The 17,953-nt window shown below is 39.8% G+C and overlaps 1 protein-coding gene across 1 annotated transcript in view; it reads left to right on the top strand.

Annotated features, from left to right (window-relative positions):
* Positions 1-1,572: 1,572 nt before the first annotated feature.
* Positions 1,573-17,953, top strand: part of cds1 (CDP-diacylglycerol synthase (phosphatidate cytidylyltransferase) 1) — a 34,187-nt gene continuing 17,806 nt past the window's right edge. The window contains exons 1-2 of the mRNA XM_083673614.1: positions 1,573-1,893; positions 15,668-15,816. Of these exons, the coding sequence (XP_083529740.1) occupies positions 1,831-1,893; positions 15,668-15,816 (212 nt within the window). The 5' untranslated portion in view covers positions 1,573-1,830. The remainder of the gene's footprint in view (positions 1,894-15,667; positions 15,817-17,953) is intronic.

Below are 17,953 nucleotides of genomic sequence, written 5' to 3' on the forward strand. Positions count from 1 at the left end.
TATTCACAATTACTCTGGTCGCATTTTTACCAGCATATTTGTCATCGCCTGTTTTATTATAGCCAACTTCGCTAAGAGTCCCTTTCTCAAACTAAACTTTCTCTCTTTTTCTAGTACCACGGCTGGTGGTGGTCTCTGGGCACGGAGTGGGCCGGTGTGGTGGAGTTCACTTTAGTGGTGTTGGTTTGGTTTGTAGTGGTGCACTATTGGTAAGTTTGGGTGTTTTGATTTGGGCTATAGTAGGTTTACCTTTTAATGCTTTACCTCATTCATTATTATCATTTTTAATCATATTATTTGTAATACACTCCCTGCATCACCTTCCCTGGTGTCTGGGAGTCTCGCCTTGCCATGGTATATCTATCTCTCTGCCAACTTCCTCTTTAACAAGACTCTTCTAGAGTAATCAATTTAATAAATCTGCTCTGTAAATGGCAATTTGACCCACACTGACTGTTGTGCTCCGTAATTGAAGTATACCTGTAATGCTGTTGTTATAGCATAGGTGTCCCCCTTCCTTGTCACAGTAACGTGATGCTATCACCTTCATCTTATGCGCATCACAGTAAACGAAATCCATGTAATATTACAGTAGGCTAAACATTCAGAATTGAGAAAGCTCACGTTTGCTGTGTTGACATGCGCTGTTATAGGTCAAAATAATGTCTCCAAGAGTCCCTGAATGTCTTATTTTTTTTGTTTTTTATGATTGCTTTTGACCTGTACAACATTAAGGGGTTTGGTATATCCTATAATTCAAATTGTTTCGTTTTACCTAGGTCTAAACGTAAGAGAATAATATGGCAATCCTACTGCATTTATGATAATCTCAGATTTATTTTTTTGAATCACCTGTAATACGAACTGGGAGGAATCAATGCTTTTTAAAATGTATAATATGATAAACGAAGCATGGGTGTGTATGTATTGTTGACGAAATATCACAAATAAATGAAGTTTAGCCTGGCATTGTCTACTTCTGGGGAGATGAGGGAAACCGTATCACAACCAGAGATTTACCGAATCAAATCGGAGGTGTAGAGTAGGCTCAAATGAGGACTAGTCCCGGTGCGAGTATATCAGCTATTAATTATTCCATCCAAACAACCAACCAAACCATCTTTAACTTTATCAGCTACCATAATAAGACTTTGCGAGCCCACGACGTTTCTTCTGGAACTTCTTTTTCTAGTTTTGCATGGAATTGACCTCAACCCAGGGATAAAGTGCATGGTTACTGTGTATGGATTGACATTTTCCTTTTCTATTGGAGTGGCCTAACAGAATGTGTGGACAAGGGCTAGATTATAATAATCGAATAATCCCAAACAAATGTATGGGGTAGAACCTTGTCCATTATATGGGCTAATTTTTCAATACACTGCAAATTAATGGAACATTGATAAAGCGATTTTATGAGTTAACACATTTCAGGTCAGTTGCTATTAATAGGAGGAATTAAGTTAATGTGAATAAATAATACTTCATAAAACGGATGCAATCCCTATCCGCCTGTCACCGCCGCCCCTCATCGCAAAACAGTGCTTGAATCTTGGCCAGTCAGCGCTAGGTCGTTTACCGCAGCACCAACTAGCTACCACAGGAGACGTCGGAAAGAAGTCTGCGGTGATAAACAAATGCACGCATACGGTGGAGTGGGATAAGGTGCCTAAATATCTGTCAGAATATAGCACAGCAGGATTTGACGGACCCTTCATGGTAGTTGAACATCTTAAACGGATTAAGAGGGTTGATCAACGTATATTTCAAAACTCACCGTTTTCCCTAGCCTGAGTAGTCTATGTTTTTGTGAGTGAAATAACCGAAGACATGACGGAGCTGAGAAAGCGAGGAGGCGGAGACCCTGAGAGCAACGAAAACATCAGTGACAAGGTAAAAACTTGATAGGCAAACATTTTATTTTGCTGTCCTCAGTCCTCTTCATGTTCTTAAGCTTGCTCTCTGGAGTTAGCGAGATAGCCTATCAAGATAATACAGTGCTAGCAACTCAGCAACCTAGCTAGCTTACCAGCACTGCCAAGCTAGCAGTTGCGAAGTCAAGAACTGACATTGTCATCATGTCATGTCAGTATTTTCTAACCTCTTGTATTCATTTCCACACGTGCGTTTGCGTGTCAATGTACCGCGGGAACGACGCAATGTCTTATTTAGCTGGCTAGCGTGTTTATGACACCCCGTTGGATAGTAATGGTATCAACTCAGCTAGCCAGCTAGCCTACAGAAACGTAACATAACAACATAATACGCTGGCTAGCTGGCTATTGTCATCAAGGCCAGCTGGGTGAGTTATGCCCCGTTCACGTCAGATCAGTTTTCGTAAATATGACTTGTAGACTCGGAGAAACCAGAGGTGTATAATAGAATGAACCTGAAGCTATTAGCTATTGTCAATCAAAGGCATTTCCTTAGTAGGTGACGTCAAAGTTAATGTCGGAGAAATCGGGGAACTGGTGCTGATTTCGACAGTAGATGAAAATGTCAGCAGTGTCAACATCATCTTTCTGTACAATTTCAACATATTTAATTGTTAACAATCACACGTGTATAATATGTTTGTAGTATAACGTTCATTATGGATTGCAAATTGAATGCATTCATGTCACAGTTATGACTTCACCAACTGGAGCTACGATTTCCCGTGAACCAAACAAACATACCATAATACTGCGTTCATGACAAGTCGGAAACTTCCGAAGTAAAGTAAGTTATTTGCGTAGAGCTTCCTATTGGTTGATTCTGCTACATGTGAGTTCCCCACTTGGAGAGTATCATATGGCATGTACAGACCCATCTAGATGAAAACAACACAAGTCTGCCCAAAGCCTCTCTGGTCTGCCACTTGACAAATAACAAAAATGGGTGTATTAGCTAGCAAAATGTTGAGTAAGGGCATGGTAACAGAATGGCGATGGGACTCGATTTTTCACTCTCAAACGTATGTCAAACCAAAACCCTTGATTATCAAAGTTAAACAAACAAACTATACAACTCTATGCACAAGGACTACTTCAAACAATTCCAACTGAAAAAAAAAAAAAAAACACTTTAAGAACTGTGCAGCTTCCAAGTTTGGTAATTGAATGACCCTAAAATCTCCCTGGGTTTTTATGTAACCATGTTTCCCCAAAACTGTTAAATATCTGCTCCAAATTAAGATTAATATATGTCTGTAGAAAGAGTGGGGTGTTAGCTATCATACGGTACCTTGGGTTTGAAAATCTCTTATGGATGTTGAGCTACAGTAAGTGAAGTGGATTTACATCCGGTAACAGAATGACAAAATGGGTCCCCAACAGAAATACATGATTTATGGATTTAGATGTCATTCTGTACATTCTGTGGCAGTTGATCACTGCAAGATTTACTCGCCACAAGGAAAATGTAGGCCTACCCGCATTTAGCACTTGCCAGGTGTTAATTTCGGATCCTCCAAGTTGTGTGGCAAACAAGGATATTGTATCTCGGATAGACATGTCGACAGAGCGGAGGCTTTCAGCAAATCGGCACAAAATGTCCAGTAAGGAAATATTGGCCTAACCCTAGCCCATGATGCTGTGCACATTACATTGTTTTGGGTCTGGGCTTAGGTCATAGGCCTATTTCATCTCAATGGATCAATGCAGAGGAGAATTGCTTACTCTACTCTTCCTGCTAAATTAACTTACACATCTAAAAATGTAGAGAATGTAGAGAACTTTCCATTGTATTCTCTTGACTCTCAGCACAAGATGGGTTAGCCCAGTTACCTCCCTTCACAGGAGACCTACAAACTAGTACAACTAGTTAGGCAAGCAGGTCCCTACAGGTTCTTATGGCCCACATAGTAGCCCGCCAATAGTGCCTGAGAAAATATGTGGTGTGAGGTTGATAGACAAATTCCTGGCCACTGACTCAAGTGAGAGAGAGAGAGAGAGACCTCCCTCTACTATTCCATGTCTAGTAGTGGCAGGTAATGGATTACTAGCACTGCAAAGATTATATCTTGTTTTTCTTAAACTTGTTGTTCTCAACTAGGGTTGTCCCCCCTTTTTTTTATATATATAAACATTGTTTTGTGCATTGTACATTGATTGTGTCTGTCTGGATGTTTCTTTTGTCTACAGGGCTCTTTTGTAAAAGAGAATCAGGTCTTAGTAAGGTCTCCTTGTTTAAATAAATAACTGCAATTATACTTACTGGCTAGCCAACTGGCTGTGTTGAATTCCAGCTTAGCAAAAATCAAGCTGACAAACTCATGAGGTGAACTGTGAACACAGCCAGCTAGCTCTAGCTATGCAATTTGCTCAATGTCAGACAAAAAAATTCCTGTGTTCATTTAGGCCGTGTTGCGAGTATCCATGGTGCCGGTGGAATGTGATATTGTTACCTAAAAAATAGAGTGAACTTCAGGAGTGGATTACTCCAAGTCAGGGTTCAATAATACTCTGACTGTAACCGGCTCTTTCTTACTCATTGGGAGTGGAGACACGGATGTGGCATTAACTCTTCATCTTCCTGTATTTCATGAGCTGACTTCTAATCAACCCGATTTTGCCAAATATAGTAGATATCTTTTCAAACGTTGTACGCAGCTCTTGTCACCAACTTGTGCTGGCTTTCGGCAGCACTTCACACATCTTCACAACTTGTGTCTGCCGGAGCAGTGGCATTGAGGTAGCCCATCAGTATGTACCGTTTAAACACTGACCTACTATATTTGACCTATCCACAGCCCTCTGTTGGCCTATATGGCTGTCAATCTATCAATATTGCTGTAAAAAAATGTTTGCAAAATCAATCAGATTGCAGTCTAAATATCAAACAGGCGGGCCATTCAGTCAAAAGAACAACCCACTTTGATCATTTGTACCTTAACAGTGATGCAGAGTTCACCTCTGTTTTATAGCAGTTTATTCATGATTTATTTTTATTTTTTAGTGTGAGTGTATTTGTTCCTTATGAAGCAAGCAACTGACATGAAAGTTATTCATTTGTTTCACACTATCAACAACATGATTATATCTCTAAATACTATTGTTGGCTGGCGTGCAAAGTCAGCCAAAATAACCTTTTGGAATTGAATATGGGTGATGGAAAGCTTATGCTGAAATACAACCCTCTGAAATACTGCTGAGTGTGAGAGTGCATGACATTTTTGTGTTTTTAAGGTAGGCTACATAAAACTCTGCTTATATTGCTGCCTTCTCGCAGACATACAGTGGCCTCCATAACTATTGGGAAGAGGAAGCATTTTATCTTCTTTTAGCTCTATACTCCAAAAGTTTGGATTTGAAATATCAAACAATTACTATGCGGTTAAAGTAGAGATTCTCAAGTGTAATTCAGTGTTTTATTTTTTTCTGATTGGTTTCACCATTTAGAAATTACAACCTTTTTTATACATAGTCCTCCTATTTCAGGGCACAAAAGGTATTGGAAAATTCTGTGTTCCATCACATCATTTGTGCAGGTATCTACAGTAGTATTGATTCTAGCCTTGGCATTTGCCTGTGGAGTCTGCTATTGGTGTCTGTCAACATGAGGACCAAAGACACGTCAATGAAAGTCAAGGAAACCATTATGAGGCTGATATTTCAGAAAATCTCTCAGAAACATAGCCAAAACCTTAGATTTTTCCAAATCAACAGTTTGTTACATCATTAAAAAAGAAAGAAAACACTGGTGAGCTCAGCAATCACAAACGGGCTGGTAGGATGACCGATGAATGCTGAACATAATTAAGAAAACCCCCAAAACAACGGTCCCACAGAGCAGGAAGGCATGAATATGACAAGAGGACTACCATCCGCAGAATACGTTACCAGCCGAACTAAAGAGCCTTCGCTGCAAGATGTAAACCACTAGTTATGCTCAAAAAGGATGGCTAGGTTACCATTTTCTAAAAAGTACCTAAAAATCTTGCAGAAGTCTGGAAAATGGTCTTGTGGACAGGTGAGACGATTATTATTATGTTCCAGAGTGATTGCAAGAGGGAAAAGGATCTGCCCAAGATTTATAGCATACCACCTCATTTGTGAAACATGGTGGAGGAGGTGCTATGGTTTGGGCATGTATAGCTGCTACAAGAACTGGCCAAATTGTCTTAATTGATGATGTTACTGCTGAGAGCAGTAGCAGAACATATTCTGATTTAATTTATTGCCATATCAGAGGCTTACTGCAGAAAAGATGACTGATGATATATATTATTGTGCTAAAAAATCATCAAAATTATCACTGATACATGTTGGCTGAAAGAGTAAAATAACATAACAATGCATTTGATATTCATTGCATGACCAGTTTATTCAATAAAAAGAAGACATGGTGTAGGAAGTGTCTTGATGGTTATTCCAAACTGCATTCTACCAAGCTAAATTAGCTGACACTCATTGATTTCGGCAACAATGAAAATATGGCATAGACCCACTAATTTCTGCATTGACATTGTGTTTGATCAACGTAGCCTTGACTGAGGGGCACCACAGTGAAAGTCTGGCTTGTATTAGTGGCAGGTGTTGAATCAGGATCCGTGTTTGTGATATAGAGGAACCCTCCTTGGTAATCATCTCTGTCTGTCTGTTTCAATTCACAGGGATTGCCCCTCTCCCTATTATTTTTCTTTTTGGTGCAGAATTTGTTTTGTCCCAGTCACTATTAAGAATAACACAAATATTGTTATCCCAAAGGTTGTATCCTGATTTGGGACTCACAATGCATTGTACATTGCACAATGTGCAATTATTTTGGCACAAGTTAATCGGGCCAATTAGGCTGAAGAAGACTGAAGACTTATTTCAGTCAGCTTCTAGCCTGTATTTCTCCAATGATGACAGTGAGGCAGGATTTGCCTGTATTTCCATGCACTTTGATTCAATACAAATCATAGCTAAATTGTGCAAATCAAGAATGTTTTCCTATCATGATTGTAGTCAAGAAGGCTATTGCAGCAAATGAAGTGCATGTTCAGTTGGATTTAAGTCTGGGGAGATTGACTTGACTAGGGTTAGGACTTCACACTTTCTGGCCCTAGTTGATATGGCAGTATGTTTGTGGTCATTGTCTTGCTGTTGACACCTCTTTGGTCATGTTGACAGAACCCAAAGGCAAATGCAAAGCCTAGAATCAAGACTAAACATTGACAGCTCTCTTATGCCTGCACAAATGATGTGACGGAACACACCAGACTAATCAGAAACACCCATCAAGCCAATTGTCCAAATATTTTTGGTGCCCTGAAATACGGGGACTATGTATGAAAAGTGTTGTTTCTAAATGGAGAAAACAATACCCTCAAATAAAATCTGACAATCTGTACTTGAACCTCATATTGATTGTTTGATTTCAAATCCAAACTCTTCATATGACTGGTGGTGCCAACCAATGCAGATGCAGTCCCTTGCTAGTAGAGGTGCGTTTCAGTGTTTTTCTGACCTGGTAAAATCAATACTGAGATTCAATATTGCAATAACTAACCTTAAAGGCCTCTACATGCTTCTGCGTCACTTGTGCGACGAGTAGCAACACTGTCGCAAGCACTCTGTAATTCAAACTTCTGCGTAGCCTATGCGCAGCCTGTGCGCAGTGGTGTCATGTTCTCTAGAGAGAACTCACATTTGTCTTTCATATTACCGATTACATAATTAATGGTTGAGAATAGGGATGGGCATGATTAATCGACGATCGATTAATTGATCATTAGAATTTTGTCGATGACATAATTCTTTTAGTCGATGAAACTAGGCTTCGCGTCGTGCCAAACAACTCCCCTTACCTGTTGTAAAATCAGCGAAACCCGCGGCCTCTTGGGGCTTATTGCTTAATTTTACCACAAGGGGGCAATATTTGAAAAAAACGCCACAGGCCTACTCAGTTACGCCACTGGTTACGCCACAGGCCAAATCATGAAGAGGTCACGGCGAAGTGTGGTGTGGGACCATTTTGTTTTAAAAAATGACTTAGTTAACTGCAAACACTGCGAAGCTGTGTATAAGTATAACTCGGCCACGACTCAAATGATGTACCACTTGAACAACGCCCATCCGACCCTGGTTAGTGGCGGTGCATCCTCCTCTCAGTCTCAACCTAGCATCAACTCGGTGTTAGCACGGAGGAGCTGCGATGCACAACGCCGAATTCATTGTTGGGTAGGCTAATCTCCCTCTTTCTCGACTTGGTGCCTTTTTTGATAGTTTTGAGTTACATTTGGCAAAACCTGTCCGACCTAAGTATTATATATTTTTGGTTAAGTTATTGTTTAACATGACTGTTTTTTTAAAAATATTATTATTATTTTGGAAAAAAAACGAGGGTCAGTTGTGTTTCTAAGCACTGGCTTAGCTGCAGGCTCCGCTGCTAGAGCACAGCAGCGCTATCTTCAATTGAACGGATCCGGTTTAACTGCCACAAGAGTTGTTCATCTTGTAATAAAGATCTCAATGAGGAAAACACGCTGTTTTTGTATTTTCATTGCATTTTGAATATAGCCTATAAATAGTGAATTTTAATATAAAAATATTAATGATTAATCGAAAATCGATCGTTAATTCTCCCGACGATCGACTAAGACAATTTAGTCGAATGCCCATCCCTAGTTGAGAATAGCTGTAGTCAAAGTAGGGTAGCAGAAGTGGCTAGTTAACAAACAAAGCTGTCTTGAATTGAACGAATGAATTAAATCTTCAATGACGCTAGCATGCTACCGATAGAACTATTTCAGCTCCGCCTCCATTCACTAACCAACCAATGATGTGCAACATCTACATGGCCGGTCGCTCATTGAGAAATCGAGAGAGGTGCACGACCACCTGTGCAACCTCCACTGCAACAGTTGCGCGACCTTCGTGAACCTATGCAGACCCCTGGATGCCTTAACTGTTTTTGACCATGGGAAACATGGGACCATGATTCCGACAACCATGACATAGTACAACACTTCTAACAATATTACTACTAGCCTATTATATACTTAAAATGACACTTTTTAATTAACCTTTTTTTAACACCTTTTAATAAAAAAGCATGTGTCCAATTGTAATTGAAATTCAACTTTGATCAAAGGTAGTTACTCTAAAATACAGCTAAAATGCTGAATTCACTGAGGAATGTCATAACGCTTTCACTTTCCTTTTCGTTTTTAACAACAATGTCGTTGTACGTCAAATGTAGTTACTCTATCATTACGAGATATGTAAAGAAGCAAAAATAACAACAATACACAATGAAGTAAGGCACAATACCAGTATTGTGAGGGTAGTATGTGTGAGAACCAGGTCTAAGACTAAAACGTTGTGACAGAGAGGCATTTTGAAGATTTGTAGCTTTCCCAGACACCAAAGAGGAAGTAAAGGTAGATGAGGATAATTCTGATAATGTGTAAGTAATGTGGACTTCGTTGTTGGTGGCAGGAATAGGTTAATAAAGTCTCTGGGAGGAGAGAGACAAGCACGACAGGGATGACTTTTGAACATGGTAGGTACTTAGATACTGTTAGGGAAGTTTGCAGTGACTACCATGGGGGTTAGTTCAACCAAAGCATCAGAGGTGGTCAACAGGTTGTTTTGGAGGAGCTTGAAGGGTCCCAGATAGGGAGAACCTTTTGTAATTATATATCGACTATTTGCCATGTTTTATTTCAGATATGCTTACAGTGTGTTATAGACCCCTTTCAGTGTTTACAAACATTGCCGCCTGATGAATTACATGAAGAGTAGCTTATCAGTTGTTGTTTCAATTTGGAAAAGGACAAATTATTGTCTGGTCAGAGAAATTCTAAATGATGTCCTTGGGTAGACCATAGTTTAACATTTTGCCAGATATAATGTCAGTCATCATATCATCAAAATTCTTACTCCTGTAAGAACTTCTGTCCCGGCAAACCATTTTATTTTCAAACATCCTTCACAGCTCTTGTCACCACCTTGTGGTGGCTTTCGGCAGCACTTCACACCTTGTGTCTGCTGCTGCACCAGCATTGAGGTAGACTACCACTGTGATAGCGGCGTAAACCTATTAACCACTGGCCCACTGTACCTCTGTCATGAAAATCGTTTTTGAAGTTGATATTTCAATCAGGACACAAAAGTGTTTTCTGCTGGCAACATGATGACTGCATCCCTCTCCCCACCATGTACAGTAGGTTAGGTTATATGTTTATATGATTAATATAATGCATGATTGTTGAAAACCATGGTCACAATTTTATGAGCTATTATGTTGTTAAAAGCTATTACATTTGTTCCTTAACTAATGGCAATAAATGAATAAATGAATAAAAAATGCAATATGTAATAGTATACAGTGGCTTATATTGACTAATAAGAGCTCATGACTAACTTAAAATGGCCATATGGAGAAAAAAAAAAAATGCTCCCAAAAGGAGAAAATTATATGGCATCAAAGTTTTCCATTCATTTCAACAAGACAGCTTGACACGGAATTCCTAAATTAACTAACCCTTAAATCCTTTGGCTGCCTCTCAAATAATACTAAGGCAAAACACTACAACTTTGGCTGCGCAATTCTCTTTCCTGTTAATCATGACTCCCAACCCTAATCTGTGGGCTGCGTTCAAATAATTCTATACATAAAAACAAGGTAAATATTAGCTAACCCTAACCCAAACGTGAGCTATAATTCACAAACCCGGCAACTTTCGATTTGACCAAGAGCATGCGTAAATGTAGTGACTGTTGGATGGAGGGGCCTAGAGACATACTCGTTGCTCTTTTTAATTCATGTCAGAATTCCATGATTCAGACGTTTCCGCATCGCAGAAATTATAGGGCCCTATATTAGAACTTATGTTTTCTAACCTTCTAAGCTGAACTTCATTGTAAGTAGCTCCTCTGTAAGCCGATGCACAATTTCTGGCCCCTCTGGCATATTGATCATTGAATGGCGAGGTGATAAGAGTACTAGTAGCACACATATCAATGTCCTCTGGGTCTGTCTGCAGGCATCAGTGTTTCCCTCATTAAAAGCTGAGTAACAATCTACTATTACCACTCCTCATCTGAACCGAGTCAATCACACGGGTGACCCAACTTGCTCCCAATTACTGTGGTATCCCAGTTAATTAGAACAAGGGACTTATGTCACTGACCTTATTGCTAATTTTAAACCATACTCCCCTCACACCCAATTGGCCTTATTTAGCATGGTTTTAGGTAGGGTAGCCATTAAAGGAAAGAAATGTCCTGAAACATCAGCAATCCTCTCAAGCGCAAGAGGAAACCTAATCTCCCATGATGTTTGTGTGCTAAATCAGAATCCCACTGATGGCTAAAACATAGCCTCGCCTATTGTGCTTACTGCAGAACAATACATCTGTTAGAAAATGTTAGAAAAGGACAGTAATTTCTTTGTTTGTGCTGGTAGTATCTAGAGTCCAACTAGTACATCGGTTCACAGATCTAATCGGCCAGATATGTCTTTCATCGGCACATATTCCATGATACAGCACCAGTCTTCGTATTGCCTGCCACAAATTGCATATGCTCCTGGCATACCGTTTGGAGGTGTATTGTCTTAAAGACAAGACAAGACAAATGGGGAGGGACCTGCATGCGCAGGAAATCTGCCCAAAGTTATTCCTCTTGAGAATCTGCCTAATCGTCAACATCTCCCCTGGACACAAAATGAGTTGCTAACTTCTAAAGTCTTGCCAATGTTAGCTGTTTGCAGTAGCTTTAGAGATTTAATTTATTAAAAGAAAGCACAATTTTCACCTTTTTTATTCTGTGATTTGTCAGTAGGGGTGTCTTGATTATCCTACTGAACTGGTTGAAGCAGTTGAATTGCTGCAGTGTCTCTTCCACCGTTTGGGACAATTCCATTTCAATAAAATTCCTGTTCTAGAATTTAAATGTTAATTAAAAATAAATTACACTTAAATTGGAATTATATTTAATCGTGTGAATTACCTGAACTGAAAGGGAATGGATGCCATCTCTGGTCGTGCCAAAGTAGGCTATGGAAAGCTCTTACCAGTTTGCTAGCACAGTGGTGGCTGGCTTTGTTCAGAGGGTTTATCCAGATTAAAGATTTATTAAACACCAATTAAGATGTTTACCTCCCCAGGTGTAGCCTTTTGAATTTCAACATGGGTGTGTTGCCATTAAAACTTTTCAAGTTTAGCCAATGGTGTGCCAATTACATTTGGATATGGTATGATATTGGATACACATATATATATATATATATATACACACATATGCACACATATGTATGTATATATATATATATATATATATATACACACACACACAAACAAACACACACACACACTCTCACTCAACACTTTATTAGGAACAACTGTACACCTTCTCATGGTGGAGGTGGTGTAATGGTGTGGGGAATGTTTTCTTGGCACACTTTGGGCCTGTTAATACCAATCATCGCTTGAATGCCACAGCCTATTTGAGTATTGTTGCTGACCATGTGCATCCCTTCATGGCCACAATTTACCCATCTTCTAATGGCTACTTCCAGCATGATAATGCACCATGTCACAAAGCAAAAGTCGTCTCAAACTGGTTTCCTGAACATCTTCAGTGGCCTTCCCAGTCACCGGATCTGAATCCAATAGAACACCTTTGGGATATGGTAGAACGGGAGATTCACAGCTTGAAAGTGCACCTGAAAAATCTGCAGGAATTGCGTGATGCAATAATGTCATCATGGACCAGAATCTCAAAGGAATGTTTCCAACATCTTGTGGAGTCAATGCCACGAAGAATTGAGGCTGTTTTGAGAGCTAAGGGAGGCCCTACCCAGTATTTGTGTGTGTGTGTGTATATATATATATATATATATATATATATATATATATATATATATATATATATGTATATGTATATGTACACATACAGCTCTGGAAAAAATTAAAAGACCACTCCAAATGTTTCTTAAATCAGCATCTCCACATGTATGGCAGCCATTCCATTCCAGTGTCTATTGAATTCCAATACAGGCACACCTCATTCTACTTAATGAGGTACTGATTAGGTGATCACCTGAACCAAATCTTATTTAATGAGGAAAAGTATAAAAACCACTGCTGTGGTCATCACTATCCTTTTGCAATAAGACCAGCTGGATGGCAAAAACAGTGCTAGTAGTACCTCAAATGTAATTGGAATAAAAAAATAACTATTGACCATGCCAAAAGAGTTGAAAAGAAAAGTTTTGAGTGAGGAAAAGAAGGGTTCAATTCTGGCTTTACTGGCAGAGGGATACAGTGAGTGTCAGGTTGCTTCCATCCTTAACATTTCAAAGACGGCGGTTCATAAGAATGAGGTCAAGCAGCAGACATTAGGGACAACAAAGCTACAGATCGGCATAGGGCAAAAACGACTCACCGGGATGACCGCCAACTAATTCGAATGTCAATCAACAACCGTAGGACGACATCAACTGACCTCCAAAAAGAATGGCAAACGGCAGCTGGGGTGAAGTGCACAGCGAGGACGGTTTGAAACAGGCCCCTAGGGGCAGGGCTGAAGTCGTGCAAAGCTAGAAAAAAAGCCCTTCATCAATGAGAAGCAAAGAAGAGCCAGGCTGAGGTTTGCAAAAGACCATTAGGATTGGACCGTAGAGGACTGGAGTGGTCACCTTTTCTGATGAGTCCAAATTTCAGCTTTGCCCAACACCTGGTTGTCTAATGGTTAGACAGAGACCTGGAGAGGCCTACAAGCCACAGTGTCTCGCACCTACTGTGAAATTTGGTGGAGGATCTGTGATGATTTGGGGGTGCTTCAGCAAGACTGGAATCGGGCAGATTTGTCTTTGTGAAGGACGCATGAATCAAGCCACGTACAAAGTCGTCCTGGAAGAAAACTTGCTTCCTTCTGCTCTGACAATGTTCCCCAACTCTGAGGATTGGTTTTTCCAGCAGGACAATGCTCCATGCCACACAGCCAGGTCAATCAAGGTGTGGATGGAGGACCACCAGATCAAGACCCTGTCATGGCCAGCCCAATCTCTGGACCTGAACCCCTTTGAAAACCTCTGGAATGTGATCAAGATGAAGATGGATGGTCACAAGCCATCAAACAAAGTCGAGCTGCTTGAATTTTTGCGCCAGGAGTGGCATAAAGTCACCCAACAGCAATGTGAAAGACTGGTGGAGAGCATGCCAAGACACATGAAAGCTATGATTGTAAATCAGGGCTATTCCACCAAATATTGATTTCTGAACTCTGAAAGTTAAAACATTAGTATTGTGTTGTTTAATATTGAACTTGTTTTCTTTGCATTATTTGAGATCTGAAAACACTCCATCTTTTTTGTTACTTTGACCAGTTGTCATTTTCTGCAAAAATGCTCTAAATGACAATATTTTTATTTGGAATTTGGGAGAAATATTGTCAGTAGTTTATAGAATAAAACAAAAATGTTAATTTTACTCAAACACATACCTATAAATAGTAAAACCAGAGAAACTGATAATTTTGCAGTGGTCTCTTATTTTTTTCCAGAGCTGTGTGTATATATATATTTATATATATATATATATCCAAAGTGACTTACAACAAATACATTTGACAAAGTAAGTGAATCAGTCATCATAAAAAAAAAATATTTATTTACAGGAGAGAAACTTGCACAGGGGGGTAGTGGGGATGAAAAGGTCTTTAGGAGGGACAGTTAAGGTGTAGCCTGAAGAGATGGGTCTTCAATCTACGGCGGAGTATTTGATATTTTATAGTATTTGATATTAGTTCACCAGGGGTTTATACTTGAAAATGTTATTACATTTTCCTTGTCCAGGACAAGCGGACAAGCTTTAATGTTGAACCATGCCTCTCACAATGCATCTCCATTTATCATGGAGCTACTAACAGATTAAATGGGTTTCTACCATGTAGCTACTAACAGATTAAATAGTTTTCTACCATGGAAGGCCTACATCTGACATTCAATGTCCAAAGGAGACTACAGAGCCTACATTGTAACATATTTTGGGTGCTCTTGCGTGATCGAGGAGAGAAACTGATTGAATCAGATGGCCTTTTACACTACTCTTTGAATAGGAGCCACGTTTACAACAAATGCCAGTTCCTCTCTCTCCCTCCTCCTGTGTGCTAATCTACTCCCTTCCCTACAGACTGGTCTGTACTACTTTTACGAAGTGCCATTTCACAAATGAGTTGAAGCCAATTTCCCTCACTGACATTTACTTACCATTTGCTTTGAAAGGCTCTGTCAGCATTGAGGGTTGGGGGTTGATTCCCACAAAGTCTGGAAAGAGGTAGACTGGAGTATTGCTTTCAATGCAGGGAATAAAATGGTGATAGAGCCGCCAGACATGCTGTTAAAGATTCTGTGACATGACTGAACTAGACTGGGACAGTAATTGACTGGAAATTATATGAGAATTAAAAAGTAGGAAGAGAGGAAATATTATGATAAAGGTTTAACTGAAACGGATCCAATACATGTTTTCTGCATGTTGAAGCTCCTTGATAGAATTGCACCATTTGCACTTGTTTCTGTAATAAGAGCATGGTAAACCCCATAGTGTGCATGTTATTTCTGCAGTTCCTTGAAAGCAGAATAACTTATTTTTTTCTTTGTGCCACACTAGTTTGTGACACACTAGTATTTCAGTCTAACCACTTTCTTTTTCTCTCTCTCTCTCGTCTGTGTGTGTGTGTGTACGCAGGAGGCAGATGGGGAGGACAGACCGGGCATGCCCGGCGAGGCAGAGGGAGACTGCGATGGTGACTCGAAAGCAGACACTCCAGATGTTCCTCCCTCGGCAGACAACACTCCACAATGTCTCAACAAAGCCCTTGAAGGGCTCTCCTCCAGGTAGGATCCCCAGTTCAAGGTCGATTAGGGGTCAAGGACTGTCTGAGGTGCTGTCTTAATAGTGTAAAATTATTTTATTAAACCTTTATTTAGGCGGTGAGTCCTACTGAGACCGAGGTCTCTTTTGCAGAGGAGCCCTACTTATAAACATAACTACTTTACAGAAGAGCCCTGTAAGGTACATGGGGATAAAAGAAACTACAGACAGACAAAATCACACTGTCAAGGAAATAAAAGGCAAAAAAAAAAAGGAAAGAATAACAACATTAATATAAACCCTTATGACATGAGCACAACCTTGATTAAAAACAGTTAAGATTTTCAGTAAATAAATCCGCTAACATTTTCTTAGTTAATAGTTCCTTCTGAAGGTCATTCCAAGAGGATGGGGCGTGAATGCTAAAAGCCGCTCTACCAGTAACTGTGGAAGCATAGGGAACCTCCCAAACCAGCCAGTCTTGAGATCTTGTGATAATTTGTGACCCTCCAATTCAAAAGTAGGGGAAGGTACAATGGTAGTGACTGGAGAAGTGCTTTCTAAACAAAAGGTAAGACAATGGCATGATCTTTGATTAGCCAGGGAAACCCAACCCACATTCTGGTTTAGAGTACAATGATGAGTGCTATCTATCACTGGTTATAAACTGGGGCACGCTGAGATGTATAGCATCCAAGGATTTGAATATGCTAGTGGGAGCATGCATGTATAAAATATCCCCATACCATGTGAAATGTTCGCTTGAACTTTCATAAGAGAGGCAGGACTTGTTCCTATAAAGAAAGCCAAGTCTGGTTCTAACTCCATTTTCTATATGTAAGAAAAAAAAAAGATCATCAATATAGATGCCCAGGTATTTATAAAGAGGAACTCGTTAAATTGGGGCACCACCCAAATACACTTTGACATTATTGGATATTTTGTGTAGATCAGTGACAAACGAACATCAATTAAATCTATTTTAAAGCCAGGTTGTAACACAACAAAATGTGGAAAAGGTCCAGGTGGGTGAATACTTACTGAAGGCACTGTATATTTATTATAAGTATATGAATCTGTGCCATTACTTTTGGTGCCCTGACATCGTGCAGCCTGAAGCTCAGAAAAAGCCTGTTCAACTGTATCAGCATAAAAATGGAGGTTACAGTTTTGTACAGAAGACCCAATATTATTTATATAAATAGTAAAAAGGACCAGACCAAGAATCGAGCCTTGTGGGACACCCTTTGTTATATCCAGAAAACCTAATTTGACACCATCAGAAGCTATACATTGCATTCAATCCATTAAACATGAAGCCTGGTCGAGACCTGTTTCAGATAACCTCTTGATAAGTAGGTAATGATCGGCCGTATCGAAGGCCTTGAAGAGGTCTATGAATAAGGAAGCACAATGATTTTTTCGGTCTGTGCAATTTAACATATCATCTAAAACAAGTGTAGCAGCTGATATTGTGCTATGTCCAGGTCTAAAGTCAGATTGGTGCACATTTAAAGTAGAATGGGTTAGGGTAAAATGTAATGAACGTGAAATGTTCTTAACTGCAAGTTTACCAGGGAGACTAGTACTTTAGAAAGGCAGGATAACTTCAATATTGGAACATAGTTATCTAGGTCAAGTCACCACCCTTATGGAGAGGGAGCACATGCCTTCCAAACCATGGGGATGATAACTGTCAGATTAAAAATGTGAGTTAATGACTCTGCAATCAGGGGACCAGATAGCTGTAACAGGAAAGAATCAAGCATATCAGCCCCAGTGGATTTCTTAATGTCAGTCTTAAGCAAGGCATCAAGCACATCAGCAATAGGACTCCCAACAAGCCAGCAGAGGGCTGGGAGAGGAAGCACAGTCAACTGAACATCGTCAGCTGAAAAAACATTTATCTCAAACAACAAACATGCCAAGATAAAATATGCATCTGTTCCTCATTTGTCTGAAAAATTGACAATCAACGACTGAATCAGTCTTCCTAGCTTTGGTCCAGGCCTGGTTTCGCATCGTCAAGAGATCTGACCGTTCAGTAGAGTGCTAAGGGTTAGACCTATCCTTAATTCTAAGGTGTTTAAAAGGGACATGTTTGTCTGCTAGAGAAATACATAGGTTAGCCAATCAAGGTTAAATGTAATCAGAGAAGGC

Source organism: Argentina silus, assembly GCF_951799395.1.
Source record: "Argentina silus genome assembly, chromosome: 7".
Taxonomy (NCBI): Eukaryota; Metazoa; Chordata; class Actinopteri; order Argentiniformes; family Argentinidae; genus Argentina; species Argentina silus.